Consider the following 27,715-nt stretch of genomic DNA (forward strand, 5'->3'; position numbering starts at 1 on the left):
CCTCAATAATAGCAATGTTTCTAAAGTTTAAGTATTAATTACATTGTTAACTCTTTTTCTGATACATACTCTTTCTCTATTTAAGGAAGTTTGCTTCTATTCCAAATTTAGGAAGTTTTTTAAATCAGAAATGGATAGTTGCAGTCATTATATTTTTCTCTTTTTAACTATTATTATAGTCAAGTGAATGAATTGATTTTCTTATGTTGAACTTTTTTGTTTTCCTGAAATAACATTTTTAGCCATTTTATTTATGTAAAAATTTGACATTAATATTTTATGTAGGATCTTTACATATATGCATACATATGTATGCATATATGTACATGTATGTATATATGTAAATAAGAGTAGCCTATTATCTACCATTTTTATGCTACCTTTAGTTTGGGTATTAAATTATGCAGTTAGGTTACATATTAGATTATGGTTTGGATATTAGATTATATAAGCCTTTTGGATTTAATTACCAGGCTTTTTATTCTTATGTTTGGAAAAGTTTAGCAACAAAGGAGTAATCTGGGTTTTTTTTTTTTTATAAATTTATTTATTTATTGGCTGTGTTGGATCTTCATTGACGCGCGTGGGTTTTCTCTGGTTGCGGAGAGTGGGGGCTACTCTTCGTTGTGGTGTGCGGGCTTCTCATTGCGGTGGCTTCTCTTGTTGCAGAGCATGGGCTCTAGGTGCGTGGGCTTCAGTAGTTGTGGCTCGCAGGCTCTAGAGTGCAAGCTCAGTAGTTGTGGCACTCGGGCTTAGTTGCTCCGTGGCATGTGGGATTTTCCCGGACCAGGGCTGAAACCTGTGTCCCCTGCATTGGCAGGCAGATTCTTAACTACTGCGCCACCAGGGAAACCCAGGAGTAATCTGTTTCTGTTTCTTGAAGTTCTGGTAGACTACACTTAAAAACCCATTTTAGGGAGTATTAAGGGGAGATCTTTATTACTTTTTCAATTTATTCTGTTGAAGGTTATTGATCTACATGGTTTTGTTCATTCATCTTGAGTCAGATTTTAGTTATTTGTATGTTCCTTCAAAATTGTTCATTTTAGTCACATCAGTAGTTCTCAAGAGTGTAGTGTAGGGACTACTAGGGGTCCTTGCAAGAGGTTCATAAGGCCGAAAGTATTTTCATAGTAATATATAATTATTTGCCTTTTTCATTCTCATCCTCTCAAGAGTATACAGTGGAGTTTCCAGAGGCTATGTGATATGTACTATTGCAGCAAATTGAATGTAGAAGCAGATATGAAAATCCAGCTATCTTTTATTAAGATGTATACTAAGGAAATTGCAAAAATGTACTGCATTGCCATTCTTCTCACTAAATTATTTTGTTTGAAAAATCTGGTATTTTAAAAAATGTTATTTATGTTAGCATGTAGTAGATTTATTACTTTGTCATTAATTTAGATGAATTAATTTTTTAAAAATTTATAGTTTTCATTGCTAATATTATAAATATTGGTAGATATAACCAGCATAAACAAAAGCTATATTGAGTTCTCAAAAATGTTTAATACTGCAAAAAGTCCTGAAACTAAACTGTTTGAACCATTTATCTAGATTTAACAATTTAATCTTTTTGAAAATGCATGTACTTATCAGTTATGTTTCTTGAAATCTTCTTTGAATATAATATTCTGCTGTGTAGGTGTTTATATATATATATATATATATATATATATATATATCTGTGTCTTTATGTACACATACGTATTTACTGCATCTTTGTTTTTTACATACTTATTGTGTGTCTCTTCCTGTATGCTTGTGAGCAGAACCCTAGTGTAGATGGAAGAACTGACCCACTTGGTATTTTGGGTCTTCTTTGTGGCTGATTTTGTCCACAGGCCAAGTTTACAGAAGTGACTCAGATATGTGAACTGGCAGACTTCTGATGGTAGGCCTAGATGAAAAGCATAGAGTTCCTGAGCTCCATGTGGGAGGCTCCCCCAGGGAAGCTGCTATCAAAGGCCAGCCCCATCCTCTGACGGTTGCATTGAATTTCTTGAAATCCATATTGTATCCAAAGTAGGAATTCAGAAAAGTCCCTAGATTGAGGCTGCTATGTACAGGGTCCTGGCCACTGAATCCCATGGTCAGTACTTTTCTGGGGCCTGCAGTTATGTATGCCAGCTGTCTGTCCTCAATATACCCTCTTCCCCAATTCCATCAAGCTGGACTATTTGATCTTCTTATCCATGAGGACTGTCCGGAAGCCTTCGGCTCTGAAGGCCAGTGCCTGTGGAGACATACTGGAGGGCACAGATGAGATGCTTGGGTCTCGTACCTCCTGCCTGCCACCTGTGCACTGGGGGCTCCATTTTTGGAAGGGAATAATCTAGCACAGTGTGAGGCATAGGGTTACAAGCCAAGACCGGTTTGGACAGGGTTTTAGCTGGTATAGTCTCAACTTATTCTTTAAGTAAATGGGCCAAGGACTGTTGAGCAAAGGTTAGTTTGAAGGCATTGAGATCAAAGACTAGAAAAGACCCTAATCCTTCTCCTTGCTGTGCCTGTCAAAAGCATTTCTTTTAGCTAGAGGTAGGTTGAGCAATTGCTTGGATTTTTATAGTAGCTTCCTAAAAGCTGTCCCTGCTTCCATGCTTGTCCCCTACCACTTTAAAAAGTAAATCAGTTCATGTCCTTCCTTTGCTTACCCCTCCTATGTCTCCTCTATTTTATTTATTTATTCTTTTAAATGTAGAACAGGATAAAGAGTATTGAGTGAGGGTTGGAGGTAGCTGCATTTTTAAAAATTTTTCCTTCCTTCCTTCCTTCCTTCCTTCCTTCCTTCCTTCCTTCCTTCCTTCCTTCCTTCCTTGGCTGCGTTGGGTCTTTGTTGCTGCACACAGGCTTTTTCTCTAGTTGTGGCAAGTGGGGGTTACTCTCTGTTGTGGTGCATGGGCTTCTCATCGTGGTGGCTTCTCTTGCTGCGGAGTTTGGGCTCTAGGCTCGCAGGCTTCAGTAGTTTTGGCACTTGGACTCGGTAGTTGTGGCTCACGGTCTCTAGAGCACAGGCTCAGTAATTGGGGCACATGAGTTTGGTTGATCCACAGCATGTGGGATCTCCCTGGACCAGGGATTGACCCTGTGTTCCCTGCATTGGCAGGCGGATTCTTAACCACTGTGCCACCAGGGAAGTCCCTCAAAGTCCTTTAATTGCCTACAAGGGCCTACCCTATCACTGGCCCTGCCCTACCACTACACCTTAGTTCTTTGACTTCATCACTTGATACTTGTTCTTTTCCCTGACTGTTCCAACCACACTGGACCCAACAGGCACACTTCTGCCCCAGGGTCTTTGTGTTGCTATTCCTTTTGCCTAAGATATTTCTCCCCCAGATATATGTATGGTTTATTCCCTCACCTCCTTCATATCCTTTTTTCTTTTCAGTGAGGCTTTCCCTTACTACCCTGTTTAAAATTGCAAATTGCTCTTCTTCCATTCCTCTTTCCTATTTTACTTTTCTCCACTGTATTTATCATTTCTCATTGCATTTATCACATAAAATAGCATGTGATTTATTTGTTTTGCTTGTTTTCTGTTTCTTGACTATAAATTTTATAAGGGCAGGGATTTGTGTCTGTTCTGTCTACTAATATATGCTTACCACACATGGACACACAATGTTGTCATTGACTGTGGTCACTCTGAACCATATCCAGCATGTCTTACCCAGGTTCCCAGCAGCAGCAGTGGCAAATTATATCTATCCAATGATCATAGTAGGGACTTCCCTGGTGGCGCAGTGGTTGAGAATCCACCTGCCAATGAAGGGAACATGGGTTCAAGCCCTGGTCAGGGAAGATCCCACATGCTATGGAGCAACTAAGCCTGTGCGCCACACCTACTGAGCCAACACGCCACAACTCTAGAGCCCATGAGCCACAACTACTGAAGCCCGTGTGCCTAGAGCCCGTGCTCTGCAACAAGAGAAGCCACCGCAATAAGACACCCATGCACCACAACGAAGCGTAGCCCCCACTTGCCACAACTAGAGAAAGCCTGCACACAGCAACGAATACCCAACACAGCCAAAAATAAATAAATAAAATAATTAATCTAAAAAAAAAAGATCAGAGGAAGAAATGGGAAGTGGGAGGAAGGAGGTCTTTCCTTCTCCTCCACTCCTCAGGGACCCTCATACTTTTCTTTGCTGGAAAAAAACACAAAACCTTTGAGGTTGAGATAATATACATAGAGAGAGAGAAAATTACATTCCACAGTAAATAACAGTATATTCTATACTTTTCAACATGTTATCTAAAAAGAAGAGCAGAAAATGAGAAAAACAACAACCTTCTCTGCACATGTGGTTCTAGTCCCTTTTTCATTTCTAATGGTGTTTGTTTATGCTAAGGTTCAGTAAATGCTTTTCAAACTTTTTTGCTTATGTACCCTTCTCCAGCCCCAAAATAATTTTGAGAAACTATGTACTCCCTTACATGTTTTTAAACCAACATCAGAAATGTTTCACTGTAAGTTTAAATGACAGCAAAGAATATCACTTTTTAAAATGTTTCCATTGGGAGGTACTCACAGGGAAATTATTCGAGATTTTCTTTTAATAACTCCAGCCCACCTCCCTCTTAAAAAGAAAAAGAGTAATAGAGATAGATAAAACATGTTTGGCAAAATGTTGATAACTTGAAGCTGGCTTGAAGGGTACATGGGAATTCGTGCATTATTCTTTCCACTTGTGTTTGATGTTTTGGTTTCTTCCTTTCATGTCATATTTTCTTCAAATGACTAGTGATCTCTTTCCATTCATTTAAGCATAGAACATTAAAAGGTGATTGAAAGTTATATGTGTATGGATTGGGATGGTGGTACTTGTTGACTGGGTTTTATTGGAAGAGAACAGGTAATAAACTGACTTTTTATATTGAAGGACCATATGACATTATCTGAAAAATTTCCCTCAAAAACCATCCAGTTTATCTAAAGAAGAATCCTCTAATCTCCCATCCAGAAAGGTATAAGCTTGGCAGCCTGAATATCCAGAGCAGGATAGAAAAGGGGGCTGCAGGTCTCTGTTTAGACTGTAAGCTCTCCCTGACACCTCCTGTTTTCCTTGCAGGGCTTCACTTCAGCTCTCCTCTTGCCAGGGGCTCCTTAGTGTAGACAGCTCTACTTCAGTTTTCCAGAATATAAATCTCCTATTGTTTGGTGTCAGGGAGGGGGGTGGGGGTCTATCCATTCTCTCTACAAGCCTTCAGCTATTCCTCTTCTTTTTAGCTCATGTTTCACCCTCTATTGTCTTAGGCTTCTGGTCCTCAGCTTTGCTGGGGTTGGAGGAGCAAGTATCTGCCTTTGCCAAGACTGAGGGATCAGCTTCCTGGGCTCTGCTACTTTGCACTCCTGCATTCCCTTTCTGTCATATATCAAGAGCTGGGGTGATGAGTATTTTCTTGTTTCATTGTAGATGGATTCTTTTCCTGTTTCTCATTCTCCTTATTTTGCGATGATTTTCCAGAGAAGTGGCCAGAAAGGGCTTTTTTCCACTATCTTGAAGCTGGTAGTCTGATTTTTTTATAATATTCTTTTAGTACATTTAAAAAGTAATATCTAAAAATTAATTTTTAAAAATGCAATAAAGAAATCCTTATCCCTAAGAATACATTTAGTGCAGATCAAGTTCAACACATGGAATGATTCCAGTCTTGTAATTTTCCTGTGATAATTTCAAATAACTTAAAAATAATAGTCTTTATAGAGTTCTTGAGTTATTTATTGAAGAGAGCTTTTTCAACAATTAGTAGGCTCTCAGCAATTAACAATTAGTTTGTCTCCTTGGTATTCCAAAAGTTAAAATTTGCTTTTAAAAGCTGTTTTTCTTGTTAGTTGTTTTAAAGTAAAATCATATTCATGACTATTGAAATTGAGCTAGTTGATACATCGAAGCCTCTTGAATCTGCAAGTTCACTTCATGTTAACCAGTATTTCAGTGAAGATGCTAGTTCTCTAAAATCAAATTCTAGGAGGAAACACACTTGTACTCTTAGCCACTCAGTTGCTAACAGATATTTGTTGAGATGTCTTTGTTTCACTGATGTTTTGAACTTTAGAATTACCTGAAATTCAGTTGCCAGGTTATCTCCTCATTAGTATATGACACTGAAGGATAAGATTGAACCATATCTGTCTTTATTTATGTCTGTCCCAGAGCCTTTCATTCACTGCAGCTGTTCTGTCTTTTCTGTTCTTTCTCTCTACCTCCACTCCTACCCTAGCTTCCCACCCCCATGGAATTTCCTCTTGTGATTATTTCTAGTCAAATCCTTCAGAGGTAGGCAAACATCAGCATCTAGAGTATTGGAAAATGCAATAGAAATTCTTCTTAAAACTCACAAAATAGAAATAGTAATTCTCTTGGAAACTGGGTCAGTAGAGCTGCACATAATTTGGCTCTGCAGATTCATTCTGTCTTTGCTAATTTGTCCTTGCTTTTCTCCTCTTGCCTTGTCAGAAATAAAATGTTCAACCTTTTTAATGCTATCTAAAGATTTTTTTATTGCCAATAGTAGTAGGAAAAGCTGGAATGAGAAGGTCTTATGTCTGGCTTCATTTTCTTTTTTTTCAACCCTGTAGAGGAAGATAATGTAGAGGATTGGGGTGAGTTTTTAAACATGGCTAATAGAATTTTTATTTATCAAAAGAGACATCCAGACTCAGTGTGTTAGTCATTACATCACAGGTCTGACATCGGAGATTCTGACAAAAAGAAGAGTGGCAGGGAGGTGATGGTGGTGAGGCGACACGAGGGTAGCTAAGTGGCAGAGTCTAGAGTGGTTCTAGGAGTGTGTTCTCCCTACCTCTCTTTCTGCCACCATGCCTGACACCAAACCTGACACAAGGTGAGGAGCAGGCCCTGGTGAGGCAGATGTTCAAAGTGTTGCAGACTGCAGGGTTGGGAGGAGGAGAAGAGAATCTTAGGCAGTTTTGCTGGGTGGGAAGAGGGAATAAGAGTTTCTTGTGTGCAAGAAAAATACGTGTGTGTATGTGTGTGTGTGTATGTGTGTGTTGGGAAAAGAAGAAGGAGCAGGGGGCAATACCTCTAGGTGCCAACACACCTATTGTCATTTCCCTGTTGGTACAAGTCTATATTTGTATTATCCTTGTTATTATAAATGAGTCCAAGAGATGTGTAGGATTCAAAAGACTTTAGAGTTTTAAGGGCATTAGTGGTAATTTAGAAACCCCAACATCGCTGTTCATCACCAAGTCCTGCTGGTCTGCGTCTTCATTATCTCTTAAAGCTGCCTCCTTTCCATTCCTACCACCACTGCCATATATATTATTTCTTACTTGAATTACTGCTTTAGTTTACCAAATGTCTTCATTTCCCTTAGTTCTCATCTTCTTCCTCTAATTCCACTGCAACCACAGTGAGCATTCCTGAAGACAAATATGACCATGCTACTCCATTGCTTAAAATCCTTCTGTGGTACCATATTGCCTTACATGTAAAATCTAAACCCCTTAGCATGCGTACACTAGTTCTATAATCTTAATCCTGCTTCCTCCTCTGCACTTTGCAGCCACACATCCTCAGCTCTTTAGGGACCACTAACCTATAGTTCCCAGAGCTTTCCTGACGCTCTGTGGCCTTTGCACAACAATTTCCTCTTTTTGGAATGTACTTTCCCCACTCTTCACCCAGTTAATTCTCAATACCTGATTCTTCAGAGCTCAGACTAGGTGTCAATTCTTGATAACTTTAATGCCAAGATTGAGCTGAGGATGCCCTAAATGTCTCCTCAAAATATGTCACTGTCACAGCCCCCACCACTCTATATTTTTATTTTTATTAATATTATTAATCCTTATTACTGTTTTATTATTATTTTACTTACCTTTTTTCTCTCCTGGTTCCTGAGTTCCCTTATGGGCAGAGACTAGTCTTTCATTTCTGTTTTCTCAGCAAAGATATCATCACATAGGAGGTACTCCAAATAATGAAGTGTTGAGCCCCTTTATCTTTTTTTTTTTTCCTTTATCTTATAGTTGAGAAACCAAGGCTCAGAGAGATAAGCCACCTTGCAAAGTGATCACACAATATTCAGAGCCTGCCTTTTAGTCTAGTGTTTGTTTCCCTTTGTCAGGAATTACAGACAGGTATCTGTAAGGGCCAGATTGGCAACAAATATGAGAAAAGTAGATTGTCTTTTTTTACAAGTCATTCTGGCATTTTTCTGAACATATGCCTGTCTCACACTGTATTTTCCCATGTATGATAAAGAAATATTTTTGTACAAGAAATAGTTTATTTTTCTTTTAAGCTGCCACATGAGAAAAACGATAGTGGAAGATGATGGTTATGTTGTGACTTGACGAATTATAGAAGATCAAATGCTGTTACTTCTTTGTGCTGTCATGGGAATTTGTATATACATAACATGGCACTTCATGTTATGGTTTCAGTCTTTGGATTCATGCCCTAGCTTGGCACTCAAAATCTGCTGACCTTTCCAGTTTCATCTCTAGTCATTTATGCACACACATACATACCCCAAGCTCCAACTCTACTGAATTGTAGTTCCCCAACATGCCTTTGTTTTTATTGAAGTATAGTTGATTTACAATGTTGTGCCAGTCTCTGCTGTACATCAAAGTGACTCAGTTATACACATATATACATTCTTTTTTTAATATATTCATTTCCATTATAATTTATCCCAGGAGATTGGATATAGTTTCCTGTGCTATACAGTAGGATCTTGTTTATCCATTCTAAATGTAATAGTGTGCATGGGCCAACCCCAAACTCCCAGTCTATTCCCCTCCCTCCTCCCCTCCCTTTTGGCAACCACAAGTCTGTTCTCTATGTCTGTGAGTCTGTTTCTGTTTTGTAGATAGGTTCATTTGTGCTGTATTTTGGATTCCACATATAAGTGATATCATATGATATTTGTCTTTCTCTTTCTGACTTACTTCACTTAGTATGATAATCTCTAGTTGCATCCACGTTGCTGCAAATGGCATTATTTCATTCTTTTTTATGTCTGAGTAGTAGTCCATTGTATATATGTACCACATCTTCTTTATCCATTCATCTGTTGATAGACATTTAGGTTGTTTCCATGTTTTGGCTATTGTGAACAGTGCTGCTATGAACATAAGGGTGCATATACCTTTTTTGTATTATAGTTTTGTCTGGTTATATGCCCAGGAGTGGGATTGCTGAATCATATGGTAACTCTATTTTTAGTTTTCTGAGGAACCACCATACTGTTCTCCAACACTACAAATTACATTCCCACCAACAGTGTAGGAGGGTTCTCTTTTCTCCACACCCTCTCCAGCATTTGTTATTTGTAGACTTTTTAATGATGGCCATTCTGACTGGTGTGAGTAGTACCTCACTGTAGTTTTGATTTGCATTTATCTAATAATTAGTGACGTTTCATGTGCCTACAGGCCATCTGTATATCTTTTTTGGAGAAATGTCTATTAAAGTCTTCTGCCCATTTTTCGATGGGGTTGTTTGTTTTTTGTTGTTGAGTTGTATGAGCTGTTTGTATGTTTTGGAGACTAAGCCCTTGTCGGTTGCATCATTTTCAAATATTTTCTCCCATTCTTTATGGTTTTGGGGAGGTTTTGTTGTTGTTGTTGTTGTTGTTTTATGGTTTCCTTTGCTGTGCAAAAGCTTGTAAGTTTGGTTAGGTCCCATTTGTTCATTCTTGTTTTTATTTCTATTGCCTTGGGAGACATACCTAAGAAAATATTGGTACAATGTATGTCAGAGAATGTTTTGCCTATGCTCTCTTCTAGGAGTTTTATGGTGTCATGTCTTATGTTTAAGTCTTTAAGCCATTTTGAGTTTATTTCTGTGCATGGTGTGAGGGTATGTTCTTCGTTTATTTACATGTAGCTGTCCAACTTTCCCAGCACCACTTGCTAAAGATGCTGTCTTTTTCCCATTTTATATTCTTGTCTCCTTTGTTGAAGGTTAATTGATCATAGGTGTGTGGGTTTATTTCTGGGCTCTCTCTTCTATTCCATTGATCCGTATGTGACAACATGCCATTTTTAATGCCTCCCCCCCTCTCTCTTCCTTCCTTCCTGCCACCTCTGCTTGAATCAGCCTCAATCCCTGGCTTTACTGTAACCCACTCTCATTGTTTGGTGCTGGATGCACGCCCAGCTCAAAACTCTAAGCTTAAAAGCCATTCCCAGCCATAGAGTTTCCATGATGTGTGTATACAGGTATATACTTGAGTGTGTGTGTCTGTCTGTCTGTATGTATGTATGTCTGTGTGTGGCTAGAGTGTACAAGGACTTTAGCAAGCATGTTATTCAGCTGCCCCATTTAGCAAAGCTGAGTCCAGGATTAAATTCTGTGGTTCCTGAATTTTCAGATGTCATGCTGCCTTTGGTATCAAATTTGATTAAACTTGATAACTTTAATGCCATTTGGTTCTGTTGGGGAGAAAGAATTAAATTGCTTACTCTAGAGAATGAATTTTTTCTATTGACTAAGGGATAGAACATTTATTAAAATTATCGTGGTGACCTGAAAGGGAGAAATGTACTTCTTTATCCTCAGCAGAAGTAGGTCCAGGGCATTATTAGCACGTGGTAAAAATTGAATAATTGAGCAACATTGACTACTTTGGGATTCAGCCTTCCAGCCCCTGCTGTGTGATTAGTTCAGTCCAACCTGCTGGCATGCTTGAGTCGGGAGCCTGCAGAGGATTAGGAAGGAAAAACCCTTTAACAAATCTCAGGTACTGAAGACATTTGATTTAATTTTACATGTTACACATGGTAATCTGGTTTCCCTTGGCAACCTCCAGTTCTACCCTACTTTATAAATCAGAGGATGGCAGGATAGATTACAGACTTGATGGCATCATCTGGAAGTGACCATAGAGAACAGAGTTTACCTCAAAAGAGGAGAGAAAAAGATCACTAAAAAAGGACAGAAGAGACTGAGTTCCCTTTAAAAAAGAAAGGACAAATAGTTCTCTATAGCTCAGATACCCATGAGGGTTTCATTGATGAGGAAGATTCCAGAACTACCTATAGCAGAGTAGTTTGGGATGTGAGGGAAAGGGATCAAGTCATAAATCTTTAAAGGGATAATAATTTTATTACTTGTGAATTACAGATAAGGTTTTAATTTAAAAATGACAAAAATAGTTACCATTTATTAAGTACATGCTGGGAATCTTATTTCGTTCTTTACATACATAGTTTCACTAAATCCTTATAATATCTCTGCAAGGGGAGTATTAATATCCTTTTTATAGATGAGGAAACAAGTATTTATTGATCTCTTAAAGTATGGAGGCTGAAGGAAGGTGGGGTAACATTGACTACAAGGTTTCAACTTTAGAAGACCATTATTTTTTTCTATGATCTCAAAGTCCTGTAAGTCTGAATAGCCTCTGTTACAAAACAGTATACTAACTAATGTCCATTAATGATGACCTTTAGCCATCCAGAAAAGTTTAAATTACAATCATCTTAGTCTAACTCTCTTATTTTACACATTAGGAAATTGAGTGCCAGAAATCTGGTAAAGCCTAAAGCCAGGTCTTCTGACTTGTAATTTGTGTATCACGCCACGCCCTTACACTTTCAAAGAGCGCTTGAGAAAATGGAAGGCAAGAAGGAAGGGGTCTTGCAGCACTATAAATGGTATTAGTTTGAGCTTGCAAAGTAAACAAACTAACAGACCGGAAGGTACTGATGAGACATTTAGGCACTGGGAACAGTTCTAGTTCTTACCTAGCTAGTGATTAATTTATTCTGCTTGGCTCATGTCTGTACAAAGTAATGTTTCCAAATGATCCTACCACCAGCCATTTGAAGTTTAAAAGGGCAGGGTTCTACACATGAACAACAAAAGCTCTCTCTTTGTCTCTTTCTCTGCACCCTCCTCCCCCACCCCAGTCTCTTTCTCTTTGTCTCTGTCTCTCTCTTTTTGTCTCTCTGTATCTCTCGCTGGCTCTCTCTCTCTCCAGGTCTTGAAGTGGATGTGACTGGCTGTTTTTGTGACATGTAGAAGCAGAGACTACATATGGTATTTTATTGACTTACACATGTATGCTTCTGTCATGTTCACAAAATGCCATATATACAAGGCAGGCCATGTATTACCTTTCTTTAAGGTGAAAGCTATGGGAATCTAATGGCAAACTGAAAAATCTTAGCGTCACACATTCTCTATGCAAAGCATTTTATATGAATTTCACTTAGTCTCATAACGACCATGATTGTGAATGTTATTGTTTTCATTTTAGCAATTTTTTGTTTTTTACTAATCCTTCCCAGAACATTTTCTCTAGCATTTTATTATGAGAATTTTCAAACCTATATTAAAGTTGAAAGAATTGTACAGTGACCACCCATGTACCCACCTAGATTCTATACTTGTGATTTTCTATATTTGCTTTATTAGATACCTATCAATTTATCAGCCCAGCTTAGTTTTTGTTGTATTTCAAAGTGAGTTATAGACATTAGCACACTTTACTCCCTAAACACTTACATGGGGATATCATTAATTAGAGTTAAAAATGTTAGCCCAATTAAAAAAAACAAAAACAAAAAACTGAGTCCTTCAATTCTATGTTTTGGGAACATAGTATGTACTGAATCACTTTGGGCTTTCCCCTATGAAATAGTAAGATATTTTAAGAAAAAAATGTAAGCTATCCATGTTAAGAAACACTTGTAACTCATTAATGAGAAATAGAAATCTGTGGTGAGGAGGGGGATACCCCTGTTTAATTCATAGGCCACCGCAAGCCAGCACTGCATCTTACTTCTGATTTTAAGTGAGATTGAGGTTATTGCCACATTTCTGAACAGTAACTCCTCTCCTAAAAAGGGGAGTTTGATTGGCAAATTACTTAAGTACTTGAGTAATGATATTGGAACCAAATTTCAATGAACATTTTTTCCCTTTTCTCTTCTTTCTGGGTGTGACTAAATTGCCTACAGCATGCTGCATGGTTGCTGGTAAAACAAGAAATGGGGTAAGTAATTTAGGTAGGGAATTTTTACTACCATTTAAATATAAGCTACCTGATTCTTAAAGTACTTTTACTACTACTGCCTCTTTTAGAGTGAGTTCACTAGCAACTAGAGAAATTGGCACAAAGAGAAAATTTTTATTGTATATATTTAGGTGTTAACATTGTTTAATTGGTTTATTTACACAGCATATTAGTAGTCTATTAAAGCAGACATTTGTTTTTTGGTAGATTTATCATGAATGTGAGTGCATATTTTATATGCATTAGGCACTTATATAATATAGTTTGGCAACTTATTTTAAATGAACACATTTTATACTGGTCTTAAAGAAACTAAATTTAAAACTAATTATGCTATAAAAGATACATAGTAAAGTCCTAGTTAAGGCAGAACAACAGTGAGTTTATACATAAATAAGACATAGAAAACATAGGTCCCCAATCCTTTATCTGAAACCTTTGGCACGAATATTCACACTAAATTTGATAAACAAAGTCTAAGTAGCCTCACATGTTCAAGTCAGAGTTTGGTTGCCAACTGAGGTAAGGAAAAAAATCTTTAATTTCCTAGAGCTTTCTGGGTTTTGAAACTAAAAAATTTATAACAATATGAAAAGGGCCACGTGACTACTGGAGTTTCCTGTATACTCTGGAAAGAAAACCACAGAGAGAAGTATAAATTTCTGTATCAGAATTTCATACTTGGTGTTTTACAAAAAATTAATTGATTTGGCTTTTGTGTGTGTGTTGTATTTTACATCAGCATTTTTAAAAGGGTAATAACACATTTATCAAAGGTTTGGGGGTTCTGTTAGGTTATGTTAGATTAGTCTCAAATGCTTGTGATTCTGGCATCATAAAATTTGATCCTGTGTTTGAGAAATTTGTTAACATAGTCAGAGCATGCTATTTTTTAAATGTTTCCAGTTTCCATCCACATTGCATGCTGTTATTTCTTAGTGAAGGATTTTAAACTAAGCTTAGTTCTTCCAAAAGATCCTAATTGATACAGGGACACTAGAACAGGAAAAATATAGAATACTAGTCTTTTCTCTCAGTGTCCCTAGTTCATTCTAATATCAAAAGGTTATGGGTGAATTGCCATTAAATATTTGAGGAATTTAGGAAAAAATGTATTAAATGCTTTGGTTCATTTTTGCTTTAGAATGGTTATCCTGTTGTATTTATAACAAAAGTGGTTGTAATTGATATCCTCATCATTAGTTATCTAACAGAGAGGAAAGAGGGAAACGCAGTTACTAAGTATTAAGTTGGTATTGAATTTACCTTAATGACTACTGATTCCTCTAAAGGATCATCAGTCATGAGCTAAGGACCTCTGTGAAAACACTCACCCTAAATTATATTAGAAAATTGATTAGCCACATTCAACTTGCAGGATTGAAAATCAAGCGTTTTAAGTATTGTATTTTTGCCTTACATGTGATGTTAAGGTTTCCAAAATGTCGGTTAACCCTTTCCTATAGCTCTTTAATCTGGAAGGAAAAAAATACCTGTAGTGGAAGTTTTTAAATTGGACTAAGGTGCTTTAAATGTATTTCAAAGACATGAAGGGCTTAGAATAGTTTTCTTAAATACATAATAAATGTTTTAATCCATTTTTAGGATTGGCTTTGGCTACACTGCTTTGTACTCTCTAGAGTAAACAATTTTTAAAGGGTTTTCCATTCTTGTGTTTTCTGTTTTCACCTTTTTATTCTTTAAAATTTGTGCCCATACCTTAATTTTTTACTTTTCAACTGTGATGCTATTTTATGCAAATATCATTAGTTAAACTGTTGATACAATATCAAAATAGTCTTTGAAAATTCCTAAAATGTTTCTGATATTCAGAGAACTAGAAACAGTTTATGAAACTCACTTAGTGTTTAAATAAGTTCTTAAGTATAAAGAAGTAATTTAATTTTTTTTGTCAGATGTAGGGTTTATCAGAGTATTTCATTGTTAAACCACAATCCCAAAGCATATGAAAGCATTCTGTTTAACCGGTTATTATCAGCTGGATAAGAATGGGTAGATCAACTATTTCTTAATTTGCATTTTTAGAGGAATAGTGGTCTTTATGTGTGTGTGTGTGTGTGTATTCAATTAAATTTGGCCATTAGCTAAATTATTTTTGTTTTCTACCTGTAGTTCGTACTGTCTTTTGGTCTTGAAAAATTAAGTTACAATGGATATTGACTACACTGTCCTTTCTATTAGTGAAAATTGGACATTAAAAGAAATGATTCACAAGTTGGCCTAAACATCTCTTTTGTTAAAAACAGTCCCGTAAATAGCTATAGGACTGATTTGAAGTTTTAATTATTTGAGTGATATGGGCCTGTTTAATAATGATATTGCAGAGTAGAACTGTTTATTACTGTACCATGTTTTTCTTTCCTTTTACTTCAGTTCCTTTCTATGTCAACTTTAGGTTACAAACTAAAAGCTAGAAATCATAACTGGGACTTCCCCAAACCTATTTATTGTCTCATGAGTAGATTTTGGGGGACTCTAAAGTGCTTATTGAGATATTTGTGTGTTGTTAAATTGATGCGCCTTTTAGAACACTGATACTTTAGGATTTAGTACTTCTTCTTTACCAGTAAAGAGAAGTACAGCTTTTACATTGATTTCCCAAAAGTAAGCCCGCATTATAAGGAAGAGAATAGAGGCAAACATTTTTGGTCTGGGTGAGATTATTGTAATACACAGTTCATAGTTTCTGAGCAATAAATAATCCTCTCTATTCCACCTTTCCATCTTCTGATGTACGAGGGTGAGTCAAATATTATCCTCACTCCAGTTATATTAAAACTTCTGTAAATTCTACAGCCAGACTGTGGATAATTTTTGACTCACCCTTGTATATATAAATCCTGGAATCTGGCCATTCTATCCCAGAAAAACCTCATTTGTATGCTTTTGTCTTTGAAGCTTCAAAAACTGTCTTATATGCCATTTGAAGAAAAAAAAACAGTTTCTTGATTCTACTAGAATATAGGTCGATGAATTGAGAAATTTTTGTCTGCTTTGGTCTCTGCTTTCTCTCTAATGTGTAAAATAGTGCCTGGGACATAGTAGGCACTCAATACATACTTTTTAATAACCACATAAATTCTTGCCTTCATGAAAATGAAGTTTTTCATGTCAGTGAATTAATTTTTATGTTATTCAGAAAGCAGAGTCTGTCGCTGGGAAGAAATGATATAGTTCAGCTAAAAGAAGCCTACAAATGGATAACTCACCCCCTGTTTTCAGAGGAACTGGGTGTTCCCATTGATGGAAAGGTATTGGGTCATCAGCATTGTTAATTTTATTCTCTGGTTTTACTAGTTTTACTTCATTATATGGCAGAGTTTTGGTTACCCAAAAGAATCTTCTCTTTCAGTAATCCAATGAAGGATTTTTACGCTTTTAAAATGTTGATTTCTAACAGTCATAAATTGAGGTTGAAGTTTTTCCTTCTTTCTTCCTTCTTTTTTTCCTTTCTTTTTTCCTTTCTTTCTTCCTTCCTTCCTTCCTTTCTCTTTCTTTCTTTCTTTCTTTTTCTTTCTTTCTTTCTTTCTTTCTTTCTTTCTTTCTTTCTTTCTTTCTTTCTTTCTTTCTTTCTTTCTCTTTCTCTTTTTCTCTTTCTTTCTTTCCTTCTTCTTCTTTTTTTTTTTAAGATTTCTTTGTGATCCAAGACACTTATGAGTGTTATGAGTGTAACAGGTGCAGAGTACCCTAATTGACCTTAAAAGGTTAGAAGTGAGTCTATGCCTTTAGTATATTTATAGTTTAGACAGATTTACTGATACAAAGCTATACATAAATAACTATGAACAAGGGTGGAGTCAACTCTAGACTATTTAATTTTGGTTATCTGTGGCTAATCTTGTTTTCAAATATGCAGACAGACCCTATTCAACTACAGTGAGCATGGGCTCAATCTATCCCGCCTTGTTGGTATCTCAGGTCCCTCTGTTTAATTTTAAGCACTCTGCCTTTGAAACCAGAACACTTACCATCTCCCCTATTCCAGGGCAGTCCTTGCCTCAGCCTTTGAAATAGATTGAATTTTCAGGAAGAGTTCAATAGGTTTCCAGACATGTAAAGAGGACATAGTCCCAGCTCAGATTAGATTTTAATAGTATGGCCTCATTGCTTCATCATTTTGCTTGAGGGAAATTCCCTGAATATCAGACACACCCCTATTCAAGTAAAATCACAAAACCATCTTTCAAAGCTAAGTAATTTAAAAATTTTCCTCATTGTGAATTATATAGCCCTGTTTCCCTCTGTTAGTAAGAATAAACTCTGTCCTTTAAACTGAATACTGAAAGAATAGAGAATAAAACCACTTCACAGATAGTATGAAGAGGAAATGAGGTGATGTAAGTACTTTGGAAATTAGAGAAGTCATTGATGCAAAATATTTTTACCTCAAATTTCAGTTTGAAGCACAGATAACTTTACATGTTGAATCAGTGAGAACAGAAAATAGAAAACAAAAGATGTAGTAATGTTCTAATAGATTCAGGATGAATAAAGTTTTCTTCAGTAAAAGGAATGTGTTGTAATTTTAATTTTATTTTGTAAATTAGACGAGCAAAAAATTAGCTATTTACTATTGTGATTATAGAATCGTTAATAGGCTTGCTGACAGTCCAATGCAATCAGTAAATATAGACCTCAATAAAAAAGGAAAAAATTTTTGTGTGGTATGACATTTATATATTTTTCTCAGTGTAGAATTTTGTATAATCTCCATGGAGGTAAATGTATATAGAGTATGAAATTGTGCTTTTTTGTGTACAGGGATGTTAATTGTAGCATTTTTTAAAAACAGAAAAACTTAACTACAACTTAATGACCAACAGTCCCTAGAGTTGAAAAGATGTTCATGACATAATAGTAATTAAATTAAGCAATTTTCCAAGTCTGTTTAATATACCAAGAAGTATATACATTTATGTTTATATTCATAAAAATGGCTAGAAAGAAACACGCCAAACTGTTACTGGTTCTACCTCAGTGGAGTGGGATTGAAAACCCATTCTGTTCGATTATTTTATAATTTATTATGTTTCACTTTTTTAATAAAACAAAAATTTTAAGATCTTTTTTAAAAAAGTCAAATCCATTAAGAAGTTGGCGCACTTAAAAAAAGCCTCACACAGAGTTTTTAACCATGTGCATAAAATGCTTTTTGCTTTGCTAGTAATTCTAATCCATAGTATGACAGGAGTAATTCTTCATTTCCCAACCCTGAATTTCTCATTCATCTTCATGCCTAATTTATATACATGTACAAAAAACATCATACAAATTTATTTTAAAATTTGTCTTAAACTTGTTTTTTTGTAGAATCACCAGTGATTGAGTTTTAGAAGTAAAAAAAAAAAAAGGCTGTTACCTTTATAGCTGCCCTGTGAACAAGCCGATCTGAAAACAGTAGTATTTCCAGTTTTCCTTGTCACCCTTTTTCTAGCCAATCTTTGAGAGTTAATTTCTGTTTCCATTCATAAGTTGTTAGATGTTAGCTTCCTTTTGCTCATTTTTAAACTGTCTTTATAATTTTTAGAGCTTGTTTGAAGTGAGTGTGGTCTTTGCTCACCCAGAAACAGTTGAGGATTGCCACTTCCTGTAAGTTACAACCTAAACACAATGCCAATTGTGCAACATTGTTAATACTTTTTGATTTTCATGAAAATAGTATTGCTCTTCTTTCTAATGAGCCTATCAGAACTTGCCATGTCTTAGTAGGTTTAAAGTGTGCTCTCTGATATAAGTCTAGGCAAACCAATGCAGCTCATATAGGGATTCATTTTGTCTGCTTCTGATATGCTGAGTTTAGCAGCCTTGTTATATAAAATATATTTGAATTTTATCTACTCCAAAATAAACTCATTAATCTTTTATATTACCTTGAATTTTACTTAGACGTGCGATATGCCCAGATTGTTTCAAGCCAGCCAAAAACAAACAGGTAAGGATTCCTGCTTCTTACTCTTTAGTGAGTTTTGTCTGAGTTGAATATTCAAATTAATAACAAAAAGGATATGCATTAGAAATGTTGGCAATCTATTATACTAAGAGTCAGTCTTTAAATATTTCCATTTGCTACATTTATTTTCACTTTTTCAACTCAACACCTTTGCCTTTGGCTCGGAAGTCATAACACAGACATTCTCATGCTTGTGTCAGTGTCTGGATTATTTCCCCAAGATTACATCATCTGGGAATGATGTTTGGTATCATCACCATTCCAAACTTTTGTCTAATATTTATTTTCTAGAAGTCGGTATTTTTAAAATATAATCCAAAGTAAGTTATTTTATTTTAGGACAGTCCTGAATTAGTAGAGCCTATTTCAGGCTACATTTGCAAAAAGGTATTTTATTTAAACTCTCCTTTACTGTCTGATGCTAGCTGGTCTTCACGTTAATAAGAATAATTAGTTAGCATGTACTTTTAGTTTCTATTATGCCAGGATGTAATGGCATGGCACGATATTGGCAAGCTTTCACACCCCAGTTACTTAGCTGGTTTTGTGTAGACTCAGGCATTCCAATTTTTTCTGACATCCATTTTGCTGTTGTGGTTGTTTAAAAGAATATAAGTTTATTGCCAAAGATACATATTTTGGTCTTTCCTCTTGGTCTGACAAATTACTAGACCTTTTAGAACCTGGGGTGGGAGGGGAGACTTGGGAGTTTTTTTTTAACATTTGCCAAATGCCCTGTGTGGAAATAATCAGAAATGCAGACCAAGCCTAAAACACTGCTTCCCTCCTTTTCTCACATCATGGTACACCTAGATGTTCATGGTACACCTAGAACATTACCATGTTTGGCCAGCACCCTGAGTTTAACAGATGAAGTTGCTCTAAGTTGTGAGCAATAGGCCTGGGGGTTCTCATTGTTCGAAGCTCTGCCCCTCAGCCCTTGTGAACTAGAGGGATCTGGGCACAACTGTAGCTCACTGCTTTGCCATACCAATTGGGAAGCTCTGCCCAAATGATCTGTAAGCCATATTTATATTGAAGATCTAGTTTTATTTTTTAACATCTTTGAGGAAGTATATAAAGACCAGCATCAAATAATAGAGTAAGGAAATTCTTGTCAAACTATCATAGACACCACGCCATTTTGCCAGTAGGTGTTGTTATAGTCTTAAATGTAGTTTTCCTGCCTTATGGCTGGGAATAATTTGAGTGATCTTTGAGATCCTTTCAGGCCTAAGATTTCATATCTTAACAAACAGGCACTTAATTTTCAATTCTAACCCTACGACACCTTGGGGTGTCCTAAATATGGTTTAGAAAATCATTTCTTTTGATGATAAACTGTTTAGATACCTACATTATTCCTCCTTTCAGTCAAGTATAATTTCTTATAACAGAAGAAGTAATTGTGATTTATCATAGTGACCACATATATGTGCACTAATTAGTTCTAGTATGTCTATCATGAGGTTTGGCTTTTCTTATTTTAAAAAACCCAGAGTGGGGGCTTCCTAGGTGGCGCAGTGGTTAAGAATCCACCTGCCAATGCAGGGGACACGGGTTCAAGCCCTGCTCCAGGAAGATCCCACATGCCGCGGAGCAACTAAGCCCGTGCGCCAAGAAAAAAAAAAAAAAAAAAAAACCCAGAGTGGATGCGGGGGAGGGAGTCATGGGAGGGAAGGGATATGGGGATATATGTATAAACACAGCTGATTCACTTTTGTGTACCTCAAAAACTGGTACAAGAGTGTAAAGCAAATATATTCCAATAAAGAGCTTAAAAAAACAAACAAACAAAAAAACAAAAGAAAAAACAAAAACCCCAGAAGTGGATTTGTTTATTTTGTCTGGTGGTGAGTGACTGGTGAGTGATGTTGAATTGCTAAATGCCAGCTCAGGGTGGTTCACTCTGTTTTACCCCTTACCCTCGCAGCCAACTCCTAAATTGTGTACTGTGGCCTCTGAAGGGATGTAGGGAAGAAAAGATAGATGGATCAGGCTAAATTTCTTTTGAGGTCTAGGAAGAAATATTCAGAGCACATTTCCTGCAATGTCATAATTTTTGTATTTGAAGAATACCACATTTTGAGGGTAATGGGATAGTGCAGTGAAAAAGACATTCTGCTAGATCCACCTGGTATTATAGACGTAGGCTCGATTGAAGAGAAGGGTTGTAGGGGTAACCCAATCACAGAACTGACAGTATGAACACTGTGCTTTATTTATTTTCTTGAAGCTGTTAAGTATTTCTTCCTTTTAAGTATGGTTTAAAATGATATGATTTCTCCAACCATGTTCTGTGTTTCAACTCTGATGTTTTCTTATATAGATGATAAAATGTCTTTTCTTTTCATTTTACCCTATATAGTCAGTATTCACTAGAATGGCAGTTATGAAAGCTTTGAATAAGATAAAAGAAGAGGATTTCCGCAAGTAAGTAGAAGTACAGAAACAAGAAATAATCATGGAATTTTAGAATAAAGGGAATTTTAGAAATAATCTGGATTATCTCTAAAATAAGACTGGATGTATTTTAGGGACCAGGATTGTGTCTGAATACTTCATTATATCCCCAGTCCGTGGCTCAGGATCTGACACGTAGTAGTGTTCAATAAATGTTTGTCAAATTAATATTTGAATTTATGAATCATGTCCAACTTCTTTATCTTTTAGAAGAGAATATTGAGGTCCAAAGAGGGAGTTGACTTGCCTAAGATTTCAACTGGGCAATAGAGAGCGGATGCAGAGCAGGTTTCCTGATTCTCCAGTCTACTGCTGGCCCCATCACATCCCTCATCCTGGATTTCCTATTATTGTACATCTCCAGAAGAGGGAGAAAAGGGCTCACGAGTTTCCTTTCTTGTTAAAATATGCTGAATTACAATAAATCTTAGATTTTAATTGTGTGTTCATTTTATTTAATAAAATATTATCATATTTATCCTTCCAGAATATCCTTGAATAAATTTCAAACAATTTCAAACAATGAAGTTATGAGGAAGGTTTCATATATTTTATTGACTAAACATGAGTCTCAGAATGGAAATATTTTTATTAAATTTTGGCGGGGAGGGCCATGCTGCGTGGCATGTGGGGTCTTAGTTCCCTAACCAGGGATTGAACCTGTGCCCCCTGCAGCTGAAGCGTGGAGTCCTAACCACTGGACTATCAGGGAGTTCCCTATTAAATTTTGGAAAGTAAAGACAGTTACTCTCTACAAGCAATAGTTCCTGAGTTTCTAAGTGATTTCTTTGTTAAGATATCTTGGAACAGTGAATGAAAATTTCAAGACAATCATTTTGGATTAAGTCCACTAGTCATTTATAGGTAGACTTCAGTTCATGGCTTTGGAAGTTCTCAGGTGGTGGACAGAGAAAATAAAGCCAAACATTGCTCTTTTTTTTGTCTGTCCTCAACTGGATTGAAGTTTCTTAGCTAGAGGACAGAGTCTACCATATTCCACTTTTACTGGCTCTGTGGTCTGATTCCCAAGGTCATAGTTGAAATGAAAAGGAAAAAAAGAGAAAAATCATGGAGTTCCCTCCCCACAGGTGGGACATGCTCATGTGGCCAGTCTCTGACTGCACACTAGCTTTACCCAAATGACTGAGGATTTTGTTAGACAGCAGCAAGTGTTCATGGTTAGCAAAATGAACCTGGAGAAGCTTCCACTACGTATATATGGATTTTCCCCCCAAATCTCAAGGCTGATGTTAGAAACTGTCATTTGGAAACATGAGGCCACTTGAGTGTGAATGGTATTAGTAGAGCCCTGATTTACTTAGTGCCACTCTCATGTATTAAAAGTGGTACTCCAGAGGCCTAAAAGACCCTTATGTTTCCAAAACTTAAAATTAGGGAGAGGCTTAGTCCTTGAGAGACTCAGGCTCTGTGTAACTCAGACAGTGCTGATTCATCTTAGTTATGTGGTTCAGTATCATGTCTGGAGAACAGTAGCTATAAAATTTATTTTGTTTTGCAGGCAGTTTCCTTGTCCTCCAAACTCACCAAAGGCTGTATGCAGTGTTCTTGAAATTGAATGTGCTCACGGTGCTGTTTTTGTGGCTGGTAAAATATTTAGTCCGGAATATACTTACACTGTCAATTTTCTCTCCTTTCTGAAAAACTCAATTGATTCATCCTGTATTTCCTTCTTACTGTTATCAGTTTCTGATTAGTTAACTCTTTTGAGAACTACAGCTGATAGCCAAGTTTATTTTAGGTTCTATAGGCATTCTTAAGGATCGCTCAGGAGATTTGTTATTTAAAGTGCCACACCAAAGGGAAATGACACTTCCCAGGTTTTAATAGTTTTCATCAGAGATGGCCAAGTAGAAATATGGGTAGATGTATGGAAACTGGTCAGGAGAAGGGACAGGAAGTTTTATAACATGAAATCCATCCTGAAAAAAAAAAATTTTATTATCTGCAAAATGACTAAACACTGGCTTCTGCCTGGAAAAAGAAATTGTTGCATTGACTTTCCCAAGACACTTTTTGTTTTGAAAGCTACAGCTGTTTCATAGTAATAGCTGAAGTGAAATCGCTCTTTAGTCTTGAGTAGAATACCGTGCCCTGGGGTAGTAAAAGCTACCTGCCTTGGTGTAGCTTTATTCATAAAACAGTGAGTCATTCTGTTAGGGTTTTTTCTTTTTCTTTTTACTTACAAAAACTTCAAAATTTCCTGTATTTGAACTCTTTGGAATACATTATCACCGATGACTATTACACTTAGAGTATTATTAATCAGGCGTAAAAGCAGTAGTTGCTCTTTTTTTAAATGATCCTTGTTGTGTTCCATAATATTGTAACTTGTTCAGTCAGCCAAAAAGATTAATAAGTTTATTGAGCATTCCTTTAGAACTCATTTGACGATTCATATTGTGTCTTTAGCCATCTCTTCTATTCCTACCTTAATTTTTTTCATTGAATTATGTGTATGTGCTGACTCTCCAAATTAGATTGTAAGTTAGTTGAAGGCTAAGCCTTGTTTTATATCATGGCACCTAGGATATTGGCACTCAATAAATAGTTGTTGCTTTTCTTTTTATCCTAGTGTGTATCACACCATTCCATCCAGGTAACCTTTATATTTCTTTGGCAGGGAGATATAATAAATACTCCAGGAATCTACCACAAACTCCTTGGATAATTGATGGAGAAAGGAAGCTGGAGTCTTCAGTGGAAGAATTAATTTCAGACCATCTTTTGACAGTGTTCAAAGCAGAGAGTAAGTGTTATAATATTCATATTTTAAATACATTGTCATTTATGAATAGACTTCTTAGAGGTGGCAGGAAAGATTTCTATATTTTGTAAGCCATCACCAAGTCAGGGCCCCTTGACTGGCAGCTTCCTATGAATGGGGATCACTATGTCCTGAGCTCCTATGCCCTGGTCTGGATTTGAGCCAAGGTGCCCTAGGATTTCTCTCCTCTCTCAAGATTACTGCCTTTTCCTGGGCAAATTAAAAGCAATGGAAACTACTTTAAATGAAGGCACTTAAGCTCTGACCTTGGGACACCTTGAGCCTCAGCCTCTTTTGGGGAGTATGAAGAAATTAAAATACAACTTCCACATCTAATGCTTGTTTAAGAATAATCACTGGCAAATGCCTGGCTTCCATCTTAATGGTTAAAATGTCCTAGAATAAAGTTCAGGCCTAGAGAAAATAGATCAACAGCTACCAGTTGTGTTGTTTTAATTTCCTAGGTATTGAGTACAGGTTTGTGCGGTGAGTCAGATCCTGTCAGGCATATGCTTTTTTTGTCTCAATAGGCCTATCAGGTCAAAGGAGCAAAAAACCTTGTGATTTCACCTAGGATTAGATGAGAGGAAAGAGACTAAGATTTCAATCACAGGAAATCATGTTGTACATCAGGAAAAACTGTAGGCAGTGAGTAAGTATATCATACTCTTTGGGGTGGGTTTCCTAGCATAATTGAAATGCCTTTTCTGAAGGACCAGCTAGACATCCATCTTTTTCTCTGACAAACCTTAAGACAAGCCTGCTTTAGGAATGGCAAGCAGGTGACTGAAATGAGATATGGCTATCCCTTCCAGTTCTCTGCTTGTTAAGAGGAAAGAGAAGCACTTCAAAAACGATATCCCTCTTATAATTTGTTGCCTATCAAGTAGGCAGGCCCTTTTAAAAAGGGCCTTTAAGAGTTGTTTACTGAATGGAGAAGAAAGTAACTTAGCAACCTAATATTTTCCAAAATCTTAGCAGTAAAAACTCAGGGCTATTGCCACGAGCTTTTACTTCCTTAATTTAATATTTACACCCTTGTTATCTCGTAAGACTTATACAGTGAAAGTGAAAATAAAAGTTAGCATTAAAAGTCTCTTTCAAACTCTTTTGGGGGGCTACCTTATTCCCTTTCTGTAAGAAGATTCAAGATTTAGTTCTGAGTATTTGGGTCCCAAGGAAGCCCCCATTACCAAGAGGGCCGTTCCGGGGCTCTGAAACAGCTATATGTTTCTCCCTTGCAGTCTTTCATGAAGGTAATTTGTAGTCTTTTTCTATTTGAGGAGGAAAAATATTGTCCCCAAACTGAAAATAAAGCAAACTGTGTGTTTAGCATCCGTAATTGTGTACCGAGGAAATTTATTGAGCCTCTTGAGAAAAAGCAGACCTCTGGGCTTCTGTGCTAACTGGCTCCTTGTCATGAAACAAAACCTTGTTTTTCGAAATGCCTGATTAATAGCATCAATTTGCTAAACTTGTGCTTCTCAGATACATTACTTGTTACTTCTGTGATTCACATCTGACAACTCTGGGAAAATAGTTCTGACTGTTGAACCTCTATGGTTTTACAGCTCTATGAAAATAAACCAGTATTGCATGAAGCAGCCTAGATACTTCTATAAAGGTTTCTTCCCCTCAGTGGGAGATACAGACTTGTTTCTTAGTCACTTCATACAGGCATATCATATTCTCTATTTCCCAGTTCTCTAGTTAATAAGTAAAACTTTGACACACTCTCAAAATCAATGTGTCTAAGAAATGTTTTCCTAATACATTTATTACTTCACTTATTGAATAAATATTTGTCATGGTCAGTTCTGTGCTGAAAACTGGTCAATGACTAGCTATGGGGTAAAGTCCAAACTATATAACTTGATATTCTGAGACCGTCATCATCTGGCCTCTGCCCATCCTTCAGTTCCATTGTCTGTCTGCCCCCAGGTATGAGGGCCACTACAGACTATCAAACCCCTTACAGTTCCTAATCATTCTTGCCTTTGGTTTTGTTGCTGTTGTTTGTTTGAAATATCTGTTCCATTGAGCAGAAGTCTGTAGAACTCGTAGGATTGGGGGTTAAGGCAAGGAGTAATGTAAGTTTAGAAAAATCAACTAAATTTTAAACATATATTTCCTCATACTTAACGCAATGACTCCTTTTCCTTTTTTGTCATCTATTCATAATTGCACACAAATAAATTTTTAAAGTTTGCCACCCAAAGTATTTCTCAATGTAAAGTCCACATTTGTAACATTTTTCTAAAAGATATAATAAATACCCCTTCTCCCTTAATCTGAATTTAATGTTTCTTTGGACTTCTCAAGAGCCTAGTTTTCTGTACTTCTTTCTTGTTGATGGGCTGGAATTTGTGGGAAGTTTTATGGGCTAATTTATGAGTATGAGATTTCTGGTCTGATTGAGTGGTCACTGGTCAATCTATGCCTTTGTGTCCTGTTCATTCCCTTCACCCCTATCAGTCATAGGTTATGGCTCAGTCACTGTTGGGCCCTGGTTCCCCAACATTATGACTGGATTGGAGGTGGAGGTGGGCAGGTATAAGACAAATGACAGCCCCCCCAGGGAGTATCTTTCAGCTCCCCAGGTGCCATTTTGAACTCTCCATGTAGCCATCCATCCCTAGTTAGCGCTACTCTTGAGTCTGTTGACTCTGACTAGAAGCTACTGATGTTGCTATAGGTTTACTACCTGCTTGACAATGGAGTATAGACACAGAATGGAGAGTTCTTTGGGACAGAATCCAACTACCTGCCTGGTATAGATTCTCCACCTGGAGAAGAGCCTGACCTTGTGCCCCTCATGGCTGCCTGCTTGGCTAGTCTCCAGGTGTTAACACAGCACAAGTTACCCAGACCTCTGAGCCTAACTAGCAGCTTGAGTTCTAGGTCAATCTTGAATATCCAGGCATTACCTACCAGTCCCAGATTGGTCCTCTCTGAGACCCACGGTTTTGGGCCACATGGGGCAGAGAAGAGCCCACTTCACCCTAGCAGTATGTGACAGACAACAGCTTGGAGCCCATGTTTCCAATAAGTGTTGGCCTTGACTTGCTAAAGGAATTTCTTAAGGGTGAAGGAAGGGTGAAATCTTACTTTCTTCACAGCTAAACATCCTAGAAAGGAGAGCTAATCTTCAGTGTAGTTTTTATAGCACTTTTCAAGCATTTTCGCTTTCCTTTTTCTAAAATCTACATGGGATCTTTGCATATACATTCTTTCCTGGGAGAAAAATGGCTGTCAAAATGGTATACACCCTCCTTCCCATCTACCTTTCCTGTCTGTCCTTCCCAGCAATCTTGTCCTTCCTCATCTTGTGCTCTCCAAAGTGGCTGAACTATGGGTTGACCAGGGTTTCCAAAGCATCCTAGTCTTTCCCAATCCCTGGTCCAAGATGACTGATTGGTTTTGCTTGTCCCAGTTGGCATGAGTCTGAGCTCTTCCAGTGTCTTTGTGGTGGTGCAGTATAG

General features: G+C 37.0%; 1 protein-coding gene and 1 non-coding gene across 10 annotated transcripts in view; one reads left to right on the top strand and one right to left on the bottom strand.

The window, feature by feature from the left end:
• The window catches only part of PUS10 (pseudouridine synthase 10), a 69,540-nt gene that overhangs the window by 26,415 nt on the left and 15,410 nt on the right, over positions 1 to 27,715 (top strand). For all 9 annotated transcript variants that reach the window (XM_057740606.1, XM_057740601.1, XM_057740603.1 and 6 more), the window contains exons 5-11: positions 12,959 to 12,993; positions 16,175 to 16,286; positions 18,563 to 18,624; positions 18,922 to 18,967; positions 21,354 to 21,418; positions 22,968 to 23,053; positions 24,090 to 24,215. In XM_057740606.1, the coding sequence (XP_057596589.1) occupies positions 12,959 to 12,993; positions 16,175 to 16,286; positions 18,563 to 18,624; positions 18,922 to 18,967; positions 21,354 to 21,418; positions 22,968 to 23,053; positions 24,090 to 24,215 (532 nt within the window). The remainder of the gene's footprint in view (positions 1 to 12,958; positions 12,994 to 16,174; positions 16,287 to 18,562; positions 18,625 to 18,921; positions 18,968 to 21,353; positions 21,419 to 22,967; positions 23,054 to 24,089; positions 24,216 to 27,715) is intronic.
• TRNAL-CAG (transfer RNA leucine (anticodon CAG)) lies at positions 22,088 to 22,160 on the bottom strand. The gene has a single exon. It is a non-coding gene; the product is annotated as a tRNA-Leu (tRNA).

The sequence above is a fragment of the Hippopotamus amphibius genome, chromosome 7, assembly GCF_030028045.1.
Source record: "Hippopotamus amphibius kiboko isolate mHipAmp2 chromosome 7, mHipAmp2.hap2, whole genome shotgun sequence".
Lineage (NCBI taxonomy): Eukaryota > Metazoa > Chordata > Mammalia > Artiodactyla > Hippopotamidae > Hippopotamus > Hippopotamus amphibius.